Source organism: Cervus elaphus, chromosome 22 (genome assembly GCF_910594005.1).
Source record: "Cervus elaphus chromosome 22, mCerEla1.1, whole genome shotgun sequence".
Classification (NCBI taxonomy): Eukaryota; Metazoa; Chordata; class Mammalia; order Artiodactyla; family Cervidae; genus Cervus; species Cervus elaphus.
This window is the reverse complement of record NC_057836.1, coordinates 58,230,306-58,247,527: the sequence shown is the minus strand read 5'-3', so window position 1 is coordinate 58,247,527 and position 17,222 is coordinate 58,230,306. Positions and strand designations below refer to the sequence as shown.

The window sequence follows — 17,222 nt, the reverse complement described above, 5'->3', positions numbered from 1 at the left end:
CTGGAGTGGGTTGCCATTTTCTACTTCAGGGGAACCACAATGAGATAACACTATACACTCATCAGAAAAATTTAAGTTTCTTTGAAAAAGAAGAAACAATATAAAAAAAAATCATGGAGAGCAACTAGAATGGGGTGTAAAATGGTAATAATCACTTTGGAACCAACTCTGACAATACCTAGAAAAGCTGAACATCTGCACACAATCTACCCAACAACTCCACTCCTAGGTATGCACCCAACAGAAATGTGTACATATGTTAACCAAAACACATAATCAGGAATGGTGATAGAAGCAGTATTTGATAACAGCCAAAATTAAAAATAACATAAATGTAAACATTCATCAACAGAAGACTGAATAAAATACAGTATACTCACCAATGGAACACCATGCAACAGAAAGAACAAATGAATAACCTAACTACATGCAATAACCCAAAGGAAACTAACACTAAGCAAAAGAAGTCGACCGCAGAGGAATACATATTGGTGTACTTCTATATGTAATAGGGTATTTTTGTATACTATATATATAAACTTGTATGTATATATATTTTATACATATATATTTGTACAACATATTTTAATATATTTGCATAAAATGTATTTTAATCATTTGTATATTCATAATTACATAAAGTTCAAAAGTTTAAGAATAATCAGAAAAATATCAAATGCATTTTTCAAATAAGAATGTAAGTCAGTCAAGATAAAGAAGTCTTTCTTTATATTAAAACACTACAAACATAATCAAAACAGTGAAAAACATATAGGTAAAACTAATCTTTGGCATTAGAAGGCAGAGATAATGCCAAAGCTGAGGAAGGGAGGCTGGAAGTGAACAATGAAGTGGCAGGACGAGTTTTCTGGAATTTGGGGGATTTTCTTATATTTATCTGAGTACAAGTTACACAAGTATGCTAACTTCACAAAAACTCATGGAGCGCTACAATTATGTTTATGTACTTCTCTGTGTATCTAGTACATGATGATAGTACATGGTACGTATTTTGTACATCTAGTACATACCAGTAAAATTTACCAAAAAATAAAATAAACCTAAATTCTATTCAATATAACATCTTTAAAACGTTAAGAAGGGGAAATGACAAAATCCAGAAAACAATGTAATACACTGTAATTATTAACAATATAAAAATTAATTTTAAATGTTTATGCCCAGAAAATCAAACAACCAGATCTAATATAATAGGTATAGGAGACTTAAAAACTTACTAAGGAAGCTCTCCGAGACCTTCGGCTCATTGGTTGATCAAATGGTGGACTGTTGATCTGCAACTTTTCAAGATACCCATCAGGTATTCTGATATCTGCAGGCAGTGATAACCGCTTATTTAAATCCTTTTAAAAACCAAGAAAAAGAAAATCTATGTAGGTAACCACAAACAAGAGATGACAAGGGCATTTGACTTTTTAATTCATGAGCTCTAATATATTATTTCTCAGCAATCAGTAATTATAAAGGTTTGTTGCAATTACAAAGGTATCTACATTAATTACAAGCAGATTCCTTATGGTCTGAGCCACTAGGGAAGCTGTATGTAATATACCGAAAGCAAACGTATTTACTGTAAGCAAAAGTATACAGTACAGTTTATTTTACAGAAATGATGTTCTACAACTGAGTTGAGTCCCTTCATTGATAAAATTAGCATGGAATAAATTTTTACATTATTATACCATATAGTTGCTTTTAAGTCACTAAGTCGTGGGTGACTCTTTGCAACCCCGTTGACTGCAGCACGCCATGCTCCTCTGTCCTCCACTACCTCCCATGGGTTGCTCAAATTCATGCCCATTGAGTTGATGATGCTATCTATCTCATCTTCTGCCGCCCGTTTCTCCTCTTGCCTTCAATCTTTCCCAGCATCAGGGTCTCTTCCAATGAGTGAGCTCTTCACATCAGGTGGCCAAAGTACTAGAGTTTCAGCATTAGCCCTTCCAATGAATATTCAGGGTTGATTGATTTCCTTTAGGATTGACTGGTTTAATCTCCTTGCAGTCCAAGGGCCTCTCAACAGTCCTCTCCAGCACAATTTGAAAGCATCATTCTTCAGCGCTCAGCCTTCTTTATGGTACAACTCTCACATTCAAACATGACTACTGAAAAACCACAGCTTTGACTATACAGACCTTTGTTGGCAAAGTGATGTCTCTGCTTTTTAATATGCTGTCTAGGTTTGTCATAACTTTTCTTCCAAGAAGCAAGCGTCTTTTAATTTCATGGCTCCAGTTACCATCTGCGGTGATTTTGGAACCCAAGAAAATAGAATCTGTCACTGCTTCCACTTTTTCCCCTTCTATTTGCATGAACTGATGGGATTGGATGTCATGATCTTAGTTTTTTGAATGCTGAGTTTCAAGCCAGCTTTTTCACTCTCCTCTTTCACCCTCGTTTTCCTGCCATTAGGGTGTTGCCATCTGCATATCTGAGGCCGCTGGTATTTCTCCCGGCAATCTTGATTTGAGCTTGTGCTTTATTCAGTCTAGCATTTCCCATGATGTGCTCTGCAGATAAGTTAAATAAGCAGGGTGGCAACACACAGCCTTGTTGTGCTCCTTTCCCAGTTCTGAACCCGTCAGTTGCTCCGTGTCCGGTTTTAACTGCTGCTTCCTGACCCACACGTCCTGGCAAAGGGGCTTGCATAACTCAATGAAGCTATCAGCCATGCTGTGCAGGGCTACCCAAGACAGACAGGTTATACGTAAAGAGTTGTGGCAAAACAATGTCCACTAGAGGAAATGGCAAACCACTCCAGTATTCTTGCCAGGAGAACCCCATGAACAGCATACCATATGGTAGGAACAGGCAAAGTCTACCATAAAATGGGGTTGGTTTAACTAACTAATCATGTGGATATTGCATGATTTTGCATGCAACACAGTGAGATAATTGAAATATTTTATTATTGCTATGTCAGTGGAAACAAGTAAAAGGTATTTCTATTTCATTTAATTATGTGAACTGAGAGAAACAGACGTCCTGCCTACATTATCACACCAAGAAACATAAATCCTATAAAAATAAATCCCTATTAATAATAAACAAATCAGGAGATAAAATTGAGATGTAAAGAAATTGTATATAGATTTATTGAGAAATATATGCTGTAAGTATCAAAATATATCATGTTCTCAACTGGTGAGAAAATAATAATTCTCCCAAGTTAGTTTTATATTTTATATGACTCTAAACAAATCACAGTAAGATTATTCTTGGAACAAAACATTTAAAATTTATCTAGAAGAAGAAATAGAAAGCAATATCCAAAAACATTCTAAAATAAATAAAAATATATGTGTGGGTGTGGGGGTCTTTCCAGATTCTAAAGTATACAATAATCAAGGGTGTGTCCCTTTTGGGGGAGAATACAGCTCAATGGATGAATAAGAATGTCCAGATATAGATCCTAGTATTAAATAAAACTTTTAAACCTATAATAAATAAAATCATACATATGAAGAGAAATATTTCTATTACTAGTGTGATGTAATTTATACAGTGATATGAACAGTTATCATCAGTTTGAGTTAGCTCCGGGAGACAGTGAAGGACAGGGAAGCTTGGCGTGCGGTAGTCCATGGAGTCGCAGAGTCGGACAGACATGACCTAGCGACTGATAACAATGAACAGGTATCAAGCTGATTTCAAGAGTTGAAAACGGTATTTTACCATTTAAAAACTGATACTGTTTTGCATAACTGATTCAGAAGCAATCTTCGATCAGCAAAAACGCAATCAACCAAGAAGACAAATACCCTAATCATCAATACCTCAACAGCACTGAAAAAAATAACAACGTTCTTATTTCAAAACATGCTTAATTTTCTGGAGAAAATTATTTTTAATCTATAGTATACATATGGAAATAATAATATTCATAATCAACTTCTGTCCTCGGGGTTATACACAACATTGACAAAGAGAAGGAAATGAGCTTTTCATTCTTTTACATGGAGAAGTAACTTACATGTGCTACAGACATTAGTAGGTATAATAAACCAAAAAAGGGAGTGATATCCATATTCATAATATAAAACAAGGAAAAAAAGCTGGTGCTTATTTCTTGTATACTTTTTGAAATGTGAAAATATTTATAAAATTTGAAGTACCTAGATGAATCTCAAAAATATTAATTAAAATATTTTCTAAAAGGAAGACTTATCTTGGATTTCTGAAACTTCTGAAAATTCACATTTCCTTTACAAAGACTCTACATAGTATTTTGCAGAATGTTTAAGTATAATTACTGTATATGTGCCTTGGTATAGTAGATAATTAGGAAAAAATATTCACAGACTAGTTTTTATTAAAGCAAAGAAACAACTTTCTTACAGGTGTCATTGCTGTCATGAAAATTTTCAAATAGGCACTTATTCTTATGCATTTATACACACAAACACAGGCATATTTATGTTTTTTTAAAAAATGGTACCTCTATTGAGATCCGCCTATGTATACGATTTCTAAGACAAACACCCGTAGGTGACTGGACTTCATCAGATGATGTCCCAGAAGCTTGGTCACTCTCACCATCTGATCCCATTTTTAAATTTTCATGAACAATATCTGTATCAGAAAATGAAATGTTATTTATCTTAGAAGAGATGTATTAAATTCTACAGTATCACAGAATTTATTATCTCTACATATAAGATGTAGACAGCCAACAGCCAAAAATCATAGCATAAAAGGTCTTTTACATTCTGGGTACCACAGATGTGCAGTTAATAAAAACTGCACATTTAGGACAAATGTCCTAAAACAGTAGTAATAAATCCTCTTACGCTCTAAGATTATAAAAAGTTATTTTAAAAAACTAACATTCAAGTTATTACTAAGAGTTGAATAATAAAATTAAAGACCAAAAATAACACTTGAGGATTATTTAGTCAGTTCTTTTATTTTCCAGATCTAGAAACTGAGAGCTTGAAAGGTTAAATGACTTTCAAAGGTCACAGAGCTTAGAGGCAGAGCCAAAATAGAAACCTGATCTTTTATTTAGTTTAGTATTCTTTCCATTTAATAATGTGCCATTGGGTCATATCAAAATGAACTGGTTCGTTGCACAGTCTTTTAAGAAACTTTTACAGTTGCTAATGTAGCTCCCCATCCCCAAGTGTTAAAAAAACAATTCAAAAAAGTATTCACTGAGTACTGATTTTGTATAACTTCAAAGACAGTACCACAAAATCTACTGGGGGCAAAAACATTTCACTTACAATGCAAGGTAAATCATGATTTTTAAAAATAGGAATAAAAGTTAAATGGGAATAGAGGGTAGGGAGATTAACTCCTTTTGGGAATATTAAAAATAAACTTGTACACTTTTACACCTGCTCTTGTATTTACATTTGTCAATCACCTTCTAATTGATCTAGCAAGAGTAGCCCACCAGAAACAAATGCTAGATCTCAAACACGTCTCTTTCCATGGGTCCTCTCCACAGAATTATTTACTCCCCCAAAGCATCATGTTCTTCCACACTGAAGTGCTTTAGCAAGCTTTTTGTTTCTTCTTATCTGTGAGAGATTAATTCTTCATTTTATCAATGTAGTGAGTCCATTCTTCAACAGTATGCTCATATGCCATCAGGTCTTTTCTACTTTCAGACACAGATGAACACTGTGCCCACACCTAGCACACCAACTATATCGAAGAGCAGTTTTTGGTTCATGTGATTTTATATCAAGCTATGAGATCCCTTGGGGGCATAATCTGACTTATTCACTTTTCTATTCCTAGAACCAAACTAAGTTTGTTTAGCAAGTAGCTCAACAAATACTCCACTGAATTAAACATTAACTAAAAAAGAAAAAGAAAAAAAATCAAAGGATGAACCAGACAACTGGACCTTTTCTTTCAAATGAAATGTTATATGAAATATCAACATGTAAAATAAGTAAGAATAGTATTTCACAACTACAAATTTGAACTTCTAGTTATTTACTTACAAAAATATGAGAACTATTTAACAAAAAACTGAACTCCAGGGTCTCATCAAATCAGTCTTACATTTCATACATTTCTGTATTTTGTCTTGGTAACACATTATTGAGAAAATTCTTATTCACACTGATAAGCAGCTGCAAAAATAATGGTTTTTAATAGACCAATATGTAATTTAAGAATATAGTTTAATGACACATTTCTGGAGAAATTTTATACTGAACAAAAAATTAATTTGGCAGTACAAGTCAATATATTGGGTGATTGATTCCTAATCCGATGGTATTTAAAACATCTGAGACCAAGCATTCTTTTCTACCACTCTTTAAAAATGTTAAAGGTAATTTAATTGTGTCTTCCATTTCCAGGAAAATCTATAAATCTTACTCAAGAAAATGCTGAATATAGTTTAAAATATATAGCTGAGTTTGCCTGACAAGCATGCTTAATACCCAGGAAGCAGAGACAAAGAATTGAAGGTCCAAAGCTGTTATGCAAAAATTGACTGTCACTTTCTTGGGAGGGGTTTCTGATCTTGGCAAGAGTGTGCTAGGATTTAGCCACTACACTGAAATAAAAGATGAAGCCTCGGGTGTCCCACTTGCAAATGAGAGCTTTCTGTAGAAAGGCAGGCAACTCTCAAAAGAGCTACATCTTCAGTAAAAGGTGGACTTAAAAACAGAAATCTGCTCTCCCACATGAGAACTAAAAAGGAGTTTATCAATTTCAGACTATGAGTAAATAAATACTTGGTAGCATCTGACTCAACCAAGAAACACCTCATGTCACTAACAAGCTAGTTCTGACATGAATACCAGTTGGTATTTTCACTTCCATCAATAAGAAAAGAGTGAAGCAATGAATCCTTATGTCAAAAGACTTCATTTGTCACCAGTATGAGCAACTTCTTTTCTGAATCAGGCAATAATTCTTAATAGAAGAACTTACTTAAGAAATTACTTCTCAAATGCCTCAGTTTTTGTGTAATTCACAATGTTAACAGCTACAGACAGACATAACCCACTTTCAAATGTAATCTGCATCACTAACGTTTTTAACATCACTGTAAGTTTAGACCAAGGGTCAGCACACGTGGCCTGTTTTTGTGTGGCCCTGAGCTAAAGATGGTTCTGGCATCCTTAACAGATTATTTTAAAAAGATTATGCAACAGACTATATAAAGCCCACAAAATTTGAAAAAATTTTTACTGCCTGACAGTTTACAGAAAACGTTGGCCAACCCCTAGTCTAGACAATCAAGAGAACAATAAATTAAGCCCTGATGTGAAGTGGTTTCCAATTTCTGTGAGGGTAAATACTCCCTTTGTGGCTAACCTCCAGCTACCAATATGGTATCACTGAACACCTAGTTCGGTAATATGGACACCATGACATTAGTGTTTTTGAGTATACAGATAGAGGAGAAATATCCCCAAAGCACAGGCAACAGTTAACTGTAGTAAAATAATTAGGAAATAATGACTTTTGGTTATTTATTACCTTTGTTTTTAATTTTATTTACTTAACTGTAAATTTATATAATTTAAATTTTAATAATGGATATGATTAACAATCAGCTGGCAAAATTTCTGAAAATTTAACAATCATCTCTCATGAACCAGTCTGAGACACAGACAAAAACCCCTGTAGACAAGCTCATCCTCCCAAAATTAACAGAACACATAAGAAAATAATCTGTGGGTTGATACCATGGCTAGATTAAGTAGATAAAGAAAGAAGCAGAATAAAACCTTCAGAAACTTCAGTAAATACAATTATGTAATAAGCATATAAAATAATTATATTTAAAATTATTTAAAAAACAAAACATGATGAGAGCATCAAAAAAAAAAAAAAGGACCAGAGAAATAAACAGAAACCTGCAGACATATGTTTCCTTAGATATTTAAGGCGACACAGAGACAAGAATAACTCAGGTAATAATCACATATACTCATAATCATAATCATATATACTAACTATTGCACTTGGCGATCAAAAAGTGATGATCCAGAGTTACTGAGGTGTGACCCAAAATTAGGCACCATCTCAAACTGCTATTCATCTTGAAATCTTACATCTACCTCTTAAGGGCTCTGTTTTCTTTCTGATGAACGGGTCTTCAAATATTACTCCTCCTAGTGTCAGCACTACTGCCTCTCCAGGACCTTCCAGTTTTCTGCTCTTCCTCCTATTCCTCCTATTTCTCCTATTGATTTTTACCTTACAAGAAAAAACTAGATAATAAAGGTGGGCAGACCTGCATACAGCTGAAACCTAGCTATGGACAGAAGCCACAGCCAGAAAAATTTTTAAATACAGATAAATTACCTAATCTGCTTCCATTTCTGGGCATCGCCATGAAGGAACCAAGGCTTCCTCCAATAACGCTGTGCGGTCTCCGCAACGGGGGCTTCTTAAAGGACCCCGTGTACTGGTGGAGGAAGGAATGCATGCTGTGCGAGGTCGGGGGCCTGCCATTCTTCACGATGGGCTCTGCAGTCCACAGTGTCCAAAAGTCATTCCATTAACAGCCCAAGACCCAGGATGACATGAGAAGGGTTGAGAAAGCAAAAGAGAAAACAAAGGATTATGACAGAGATCATTACACTTAACCTCATTTCTTTGGCTATGCATATAAAGTACTAGAATTAAGATAATTTCTACGAAAAATACTTACAGAAAAGACTATTTGGAACTGATCCAGTAACTTAAAGAATTAAAATAATTTCTACGAAAAATACTTACAGAAAAGACTATTTGGAACTGATCCAGTAACTTAAAGATCCACCTTTAAAAATGTACTTTTTAATTGGAGGATAGCTGCTTTATAATGTTATACTGGTTTCTGCCATACAACATGAGTCAGCCATAAGTATACATATATGTCCCCTCTCTCCTGAAGTTCCCCTCCCACTCCTCTCTGAGCCCCACCCCTCTATTTTTAATACAATCGAAATTGGTTAGCAATCACAAAGCCCACACATATCTGATCTGTTTAATACATCTCAAGATTGTTTCCATAATTCCAACATTTACTGACTGCTTCATATATGCCTTATGATTAGGAATGCTGTAGAATATAAAAGACATAATCCTGGCCCTGAAATAACTATATACCTGTTTGCTAGACATTCAAAAGAGTATGTCAAATTAGTAAATAAAACAGAAGTACTTAAGTACGTTGTCAATACAGAGGTTCTGAAATTAGCCCAAATTTAGAATTTTTCAATAGTTAAAAAAAAAAAAAAAATCACAGACCTATAACCATACAGAAACATTACAAAAATTTAACACTTAAAAAGAGCAGGAGGCTCAGATCCACAGAAAACAAGACCAAGGCATGGGCTTGGGAAAAGTGAGCCAAGAAGGCTACTTGGTCTCTGGCACTACTAATAATGGCTGTGTGAAGGGAGAAGAGAGATGGAGGATGGGGCAAAACAATGCTAAAGGACCACACAGGCCTAGGTCATCTACGCTGGATGAAACACCAGACTAGAGAGGTAGGGGAAGTGCATAACCAGTAATGCCGAACATCGGTCCATGCCCATGACTGGATGTACATTCCCCGACAGGAGCTAGCTGATCAGAGACTGGGGATCCTAACTTAAGCTGAGCAAAATGAACAATGACTTAATAATGAATGGGGGCAAAAACATATTTCACTTACTAGTACACAAATGACTACCATTATCAGTTTTTGAAAGCTATGTATGCAGTAAATATACAGGCAACTACAATGGCAGAGAAGGGGAGAAATGGAGAACAGAAAGCTAAAAGGGCAGAAAGAATCAGGGATAATTCCTGGATTTTTAGCTGTAAGTGGTTTAGCTTAAGTGAGGAAAGCTGGAGAAGAGGCTGATTTGGGGGGAAGGAAATCAAGATTTTTGGTCTGGTCATTTTAAGATTCTTATTAAACATCTATGTGAAGAAGCCAAATAAGCATTTGGAAATGAATCTAAAGATCCAGACAAAAATCCTGAATAGAGAGGCAAATTTAGGTGTAGTCAGCATGTACATAGTAACTGAAGTCAAGAAACTAGATGAGGTCAATTACTCAAATATTTCAAGATTATAACAGCAATTAACTAGACAGTTCAGTAGGATAATAATATTCTATATCTTAAAAGTAGTGGAAATCTTTATGGCATTATGCTAAATTTGTCATATGCATTGTAGTTCTTCTAAGATTTGAGTATTATCTCCATTTGTGTGTGCTTTCTCATTCGTTTTATTCTAGGGTATGCACAGAGTCACTTGCCTATATACAGTGCAAGAGTGAGAGTATTCTGTTGGTACAAGTGACTAATAAGAGACAAGAGATCAAAACTGGTTCAAAGGTAGTTTACTTAGGAAATTTATAAACTATATTCTTCCTCCTCAAGTTAGCATTGCCTCTATATGGTTAGACAGAGATCACTTGTTTCACAAACTGGTTATATAGCATGTGAGGAGATCATTAAAAAAGTATAGTCTATCTCTTCTCATTTGTTAAGCCATATTCAGACAGACTGTATGTGTTCCTTACCGTAGGAGCCTTTTACCCTCTAAGATAAATTCCATAAAGAAAGAGTATGTTGGAACCAGCTATCAAGCTTTGATAGATTACCAAAAAGGTATTGAATCTTTGTGAAAACTGTGCCGTGTTCTTTATACACAGGGAATAAACAGATTATAATTCAGAGATAGCCTGTGCTACCAGCAATCTCTGCAACTGAAGAGCAATCAGTGTCTATTATGACACCTTCAAGTATTACTTCAAGTAATTTGAGAAATTTAAAGAGGAAACTCAGTAGTTTCTATTTTTCTCTTTATTAATTTTAATGTTACTATTAGAATAAAAGTAAATTTTAATAAGCTATATTCTACTTCAAAATTTTTTAAAATATTTCACCATTCACTATAAATTAAGCGTGTTTTAAGACAGTTAATACAAAGTATTCCAGAAACTATGCCATGAATCAAAAACATTAATTAGCTCTCTAAAAAGTATGTACACTTTCTTTGACTCACACTGTTTTTTTAAAGAAGATGTTTTTGTCTTGTAGTCAAATTCCTATCAAGAATGTGTCCCAGAAACCATCCAGGAAGAGTATTCTGTGCCTACTTTACTTCTGAGTATCACTGGCAGATAGCTAGCAATACTCATGAAGCCCAAGAATGAACATACAGGGCTTAATTAATATCAAGAATTCAAGGAGATCAGAGAGATTTAAGGATTTTTCTCCTGCCAAGAGGAGTAGAAGACATAATAATATCAGCTTTGAGATTTGATTCAAATCTCAAATGTTAAATATTTCCCTCCTACATGTAAGTAAATTACACCAAAATTATTAAATTTTCTACCCAACTCATCTATGTTTCCCCTCCCGTATTATGAGCCAGATAACCTTGAGTAAAATAATGACACTCTGAGGAAAACAGTATAAACTGAAGCTTGGGTACGATAAATTACTTACTCAGAATCATACAACTATTAAGTGTATACATGTGTATTCCAAATTCCAATCCATAACTTTTAACTTCACATCCAGAGCGCTTTTCATTATACCTTTCCCTCTCTCATAAGGATATTTACATTTCAGCCAGGGTGGGTACAGAAATTCATGAGTCCACCCACTGCCACAAATCTCTTAACAGGAAAGTTTCAGGCAGAGGCAAGGAAGCCTTTCCAGAGAATCTGCACATTATGACACATGGGCAGCCATTCCTGTAAGCTCCTTCCTGGTTATTATTATGACATCCCTAGGGCTATTTCAGTTTTGAATATGTAGCCTTATTCTATAATTTCATCAGGGTTTTGCATTATAATGCATTCAATTTAACAAATCCTTTTTATTTTAAATTAACATCTGTGTACTAACTACACTACAAAAAGAACTGCCAAACTTGTGGAATATCATATGCCTGTCTTACTGTAAGAGCTCTCAACACTATGGATAGATTCTTTGGTCAGTATAAAATAAGAAAATAGTATGATTCAGTCATGTGATAAACCTTGTGGTCTATGTGAACAGTCAATATGCATACATAATGTTATAAATCTGTGATCAAACAGAAATTTCACAAACTTTTTTTTCTGGACGCACCATGCAGCATGTGGGATCTTAGTTCCCTGACAGAACCTGAGACCTTGGCAGTGAAAGTGCTAAGTCTCAACCACTGGACAGCCAGGGAATTCCCTGGAATTTCACAAACTTACTATGTACTTCTAAGCTGTATTAACTTTAGTTATAAGAATAACAAAAATATTTAACTGTTAATTTAAAAGTAGGTACTTAACTAGGACATTACTTATACAAAGTACTGTTATTCAAGAACCACTGAAAAATGGAAAGATAAATAGGATATAGAATTCATCAGTATTAGAGACCAGGTAGAGTACACTGTTTAAGTAAGAATGGGACATTCCAGTAAGCAAGCAAAAGTTACTGAACTAGGGAAGGAGGCAAATAAATAAACAAAAGGAAGCTACTAGGAACTAACCAGGAAAGTAAAGGTACACTGGATTTATAAAGCAATTCAAGGGAGAAGCATCTCTTCTTCCCACCCCACTCACCCAAATATTTACCATTATCTTTGCTGCTGTTTTCTTCAATAGTCATTTGCTCAGCCAATTCAGACAATGATTCATCAATAGTCTGGCTTCCTCGAAGCGTGAGGGATAGCCTTCTCTTAAATTTTTTCATCCTATCAACTGAATGTGACTTGAAAAATCCTGAAAGAAGAGAAGAGAATGAACACAAGAGTAAAGCTATGAATATCTTACTGCTCAAGAACAATATTTTTCTGGGTTTACTGGGAATCTTCAAAATAAGTATAAAGTAAGAATTCTCATGTCCATGAAACATCACAAAATCTAGCCTCTTCCTTAAAAAGATCCATTCATTTTGATTAATGCCATGTGTATATAGCATCATCAGAAGAGCAAGAATTCTACAAAACTAAACATTGAGATTTTAACCATCACAATTAAACTTAGAAGGACTAGAAATTTTCCTAAAATGAACTAAAAGTCACTTTAGTGAAAATATATTATTTTGATGTGTCAGTTCCATCATTATAAATATCAATCATCGTATTGGAATCAGTGATATCTTTAGATACAACTGAGGAGATAAGACAGGTGAAAGCAATGAAGCAGGGGGAGAATAAAGAATGAAGTCTGACAATTTATTAAACAGCGCCAGCAGAAATTTTCTTTTTTAAGTCCTTATTTAGCCAATATATTGGGGTTCTGTTCCCCTACCACATCGCATCAGTTGTCAGGAGTCTCTTCCTATTATCATAACAATGCCAAATTTTAGAAAGAAAAAAATGAAAGTCTAATTAACAGGTTTCAAAATGCCTACTCCGTAAGACTATTTGTATCTTTTAATTCATTTAGTCTTCCTAATTCTAAAGAGTAGACTATACTATCCCAATTTCACAAATAAGCAAACAGGCCGAAAGAAGTTCCTTGACTGAATGCAAACAATGACATAACTGAGATTTAAAACTAAGATTACCATTTACCTTCTCCCCCACATTTTAACATCTCTGAAATCATGATGTATCACAATTAATAGGATGTCAATTACAACTGACAGCTTTCTCTTTTCTTAGTAGTACATATACCAATGGTACAGTTCATAGTGGAGTCTTAGATATGATTAAACAAGGTACTGGTTGCCAAAATCAAGTCCTCAATTATTTACCCATAACTTCTTTTCTAATTTACAGTCTTAATTGTTGGAGAAGGAAATGGCAACACACTCCAGTATTCTTGCCTGGAGAATCCCATAGACAGAGCCTGGCAGGCTACAGTCCATAGGGTCTGAAGAGTTGGCCAGAAGACTTAGCAACTAAACCAGTTTACCAGATTACCAAGTATATTAAAACCATTAGCCCAACTAAAAGTAAGAATCTTCTAACACAAATATGTTAAAATACCTGTTTAACCATCTAGCTCTGGGTATCTATTTTGAATTGGTAAGTATTTTGCTTACTTTTTCATTCCAGGGCTTTACTCCAAGTAGCTAAGTGTGCTAAACAAGCTACATAAGGTATTTATAATGAATAATTTTTGTCTGCTCAAAGGCTCGGGGGAGGGTATCAAATACAAATGTGTAAGTAATATTATGTTTTACCAATTCTGTTTTACATTCTTAAAGATACATTACTGTTGCTGAATATTTTCTACTATCTTCCAATTGACTGATCCTCTTTTCAGCTGTGTCTAAACTACAGTTAAACTGATCTATTGGGTTTTTTATTTCACTTGCTCTATTTTCAGTCCTTTACTCTTAACTGATTCCTTTCTATAGATTAAAGTTCTTCAGTGAACTTCTTCACCACGCTGTCTATTTTCATGACTAGGTTAGTTACAGTATTTTAAAGATCTTGTTTATAGCTCCGGAATTACATAACCTATGAATAATCTGTATAACCTGTTTCTACTGCTGGTTTTCGTCTGTTGGTCCTATTGCATGCATAGTAATTTCTTTTACTGAATACTACACATTGTATGTGAATGACTACATGAAAATACTTAGGAAAAAATGTAGAAGCTCTGGATGATGTTTTCTTCTTCCAGAAAGGATTTAATTTTTTTCCAACTGCTCTTCCAGACTTCCCTGGTGGCTCAGACGGTAAAGCATCTGCCTACAATGTGGGAGACCCGGGTTCGATCCCTGGGTGGGGAAGATCCTCTGGAGAAGGAAATGGCAACCCACTCCAGTATTCTTGCCTGGAAAATCCCATGGATGGAGGAGCCTGGTAGGCTACAGTCTATGGGGTGGCAAAAGAGTCGGACATGACTAAGCGACTTCACTTTCTTTCTTCCAGAGTAAGAGCAGACCACCCCAGTCCAACTAGAAACACAGCTGGTTTGAGACTGAGTTTCAGATACAGTAAAAACTGGCCTACTTCTGTTTGTTTCCACTCCTACCATGTGGCCTTTCAAACAATGCCAGCTGCAAACCTAGGACAAAAATAACAACAACAAAATCTACTGAAAGCTCCACTCAACTCCCTCAAGTCATATTTTGCTCACCTCTCATACACTGCTCAATTTTATCTTAGCCCAAAGAGCTTAAGAGATGGAAAATATTTCAAGAGGTAACCCAGCACCGAGTATCTCTCTCTCTCTTCTCTCTTGAATCTTTACTCCTGAAGTCCTGACGGACTCAGAAGCTCTACAATGCCTTCAAACTATACTTTCTCCCTAGTCTATCTAGTAAGGAGCCTTGGTGGTGGTGTAGTTGCTAACTCCTGTCCGACTCCTGCGACCCTATGAACTGAAGCCTGCCAGGTTCTTCTGTCAATGGGATTCTCTAGGCAAGAATACTTGAGTGGGTTGCCATTTCCTTCTCCAGGGAATCCTCCCAACCCAGGGATTGAACCAGGGTCTCCTACATTGCAGGCAGATTCTTTGCCAACTGAGCTAAGAGGGAAGCCCTTGATACGGAGCCTTGGTTTGATACTAATTCCTCTCATCACAGACAGAAATGGAAATTCAGATGTGGATTAGATGGAGATAACATATATTTTGACAAATAAGGTGAATTTATAGGAGGCAGTCAGTAAACTCAAAGATTGATTCCAATTAAGAAATCAGTAACTACAGGGCTGTCCTAAATGTTAGATTCTTTACTTTTCAGAGTCAGTCTATTTAGCTCTACCCTGAGAGTCAGTAATCCATGCTATTTGTTTAAAAAACAATAGTATTTAAGGTGAATTGAGCTACTGCCAATCTCATCTACCCTTAAGTTTCTTTAGGAATTTATACTAAACACACACCCTTCCTTTGTAAAGCTCCAGAATCACCCTGTGCAGTAATGGGCTAATTCTGCAAGCTTTGGGGGTCAAACTCTGCACATTCCAAAGAGGGACCACTTAAGACTAGCTCCTGGAAGATAACCTCTGACTCCTGCAATATCCTGACTGATAAAATTTCTTTGTATACCTGAAATCTTGGGCCACACCCAATAATTTATATTAACAATGTAAATTATGGTAAATCCCTATCTTTGTATGCCTATCAGTTTGACCTCTGGGGAGAGAAATAATAAGGGAAGCTGGAGACTGAGTGTCTAAAGACAGTCATGTAGGTACTTCCATGCTTATGTAACTGACCCCTAAAAAAACCCTCTGCACACCAAGATTCAGGTAAGCTTCCCTGGTTAGCATCACTCTGCCATGTTGTCATACAAGACAACTGGAAGAATGAAGCACTGTCATGCAACCCCACTAGGAGAGAATAGCTGAAATTTACACCTCGTTTCTCTTGGACTCTGCCCTACACACCCTTTCCCCTCTGCTGACTTTAATCTTAAATATTTTTTCCCTCTAATAAAACATAATCATACGCTTAACAGCTTTTTAAAAATTTCTACGTCCTTTTGCAAATTATCAAGCATGAGAGTATCCTAGGAACCCTCAACATATACTCCTTCAAGAAATCTGGGTATCCAAACAAAAAGCCCTAAGAGCTACTCACTCACAATTACCAACTTTTTGGCTCCAATTTTCTCAAACATAGTCACATGGTTACTAATGTCTAATTATACAAACATCACCACTTGAGAATCTTGCACACCATTTCTGAAAGTTTGCTGACCATATAACTGCCTCTTATTTTAGATGACAATAAAGATTTTTAAAAAAAAACTATAACAGATGTGTTATTATGGAATTAATTCACATAACACAGAAACAATCCATTCTGACCATTTGAAAAGTAGACAATCCAAACTCCCTTGTACTATAAGTAAAAAATACACACTGGATTTTAAAGACTTGGTAGTTTAAAAGATGTAAAAAAAAAATCGTTATATGCATAATGATTTTTTAAAATTCTAGATATAGATAAATAGAATGTATATAAAAAACTAATTTTACTAACTAAATATGCCTGCAAAATACTTTAAAAATCCAGTATGGTGCTTGTACTGTATTTCTGTTGGGATACTGCCAATATAGAGCTCCAAGTAAATTTTGGTGGTTTTAAGCGGGTACAAAAAAGGGGGATGGAGGAAAATCACATAAGCCTTAACTTTTTCTTCATACAATGCTTTTTGAACAAAATAGTAAGAGAAACTCTATGTGTTTATAACTCAGAATAGTAGGCATTTCCATCAAGAGTGGAGAAAATTCTATTCCATAAAATTATATGTATTTTCTAATCTGTCAGGAATAAGAAAGACATTTCTAATTCATATTAGTAAGAGAAACGACACTTCATAATAAAACACATCACAGCCCCCAAA

At 35.2% G+C, this 17,222-nt stretch overlaps 1 protein-coding gene across 4 annotated transcripts in view; it reads right to left on the bottom strand.

Moving 5' to 3' along the window:
• The window catches only part of CDK17 (cyclin dependent kinase 17), a 101,624-nt gene that overhangs the window by 27,613 nt on the left and 56,789 nt on the right, over nucleotides 1-17,222 (bottom strand). For 3 of the 4 annotated variants that reach the window (XM_043881399.1, XM_043881398.1, XM_043881397.1), the window contains exons 2-5: nucleotides 12,545-12,691; nucleotides 8,305-8,469; nucleotides 4,460-4,593; nucleotides 1,239-1,364 (exon numbers count right to left, since the gene is read on the bottom strand). In XM_043881399.1, the coding sequence (XP_043737334.1) occupies nucleotides 1,239-1,364; nucleotides 4,460-4,593; nucleotides 8,305-8,469; nucleotides 12,545-12,662 (543 nt within the window). In that variant the 5' untranslated portion in view covers nucleotides 12,663-12,691. Of the gene's footprint in view, nucleotides 1-1,238; nucleotides 1,365-4,459; nucleotides 4,594-8,304; nucleotides 8,516-12,544; nucleotides 12,692-17,222 lie in introns of those variants that run through there. The other variant, XM_043881400.1, reaches the window with a different exon arrangement.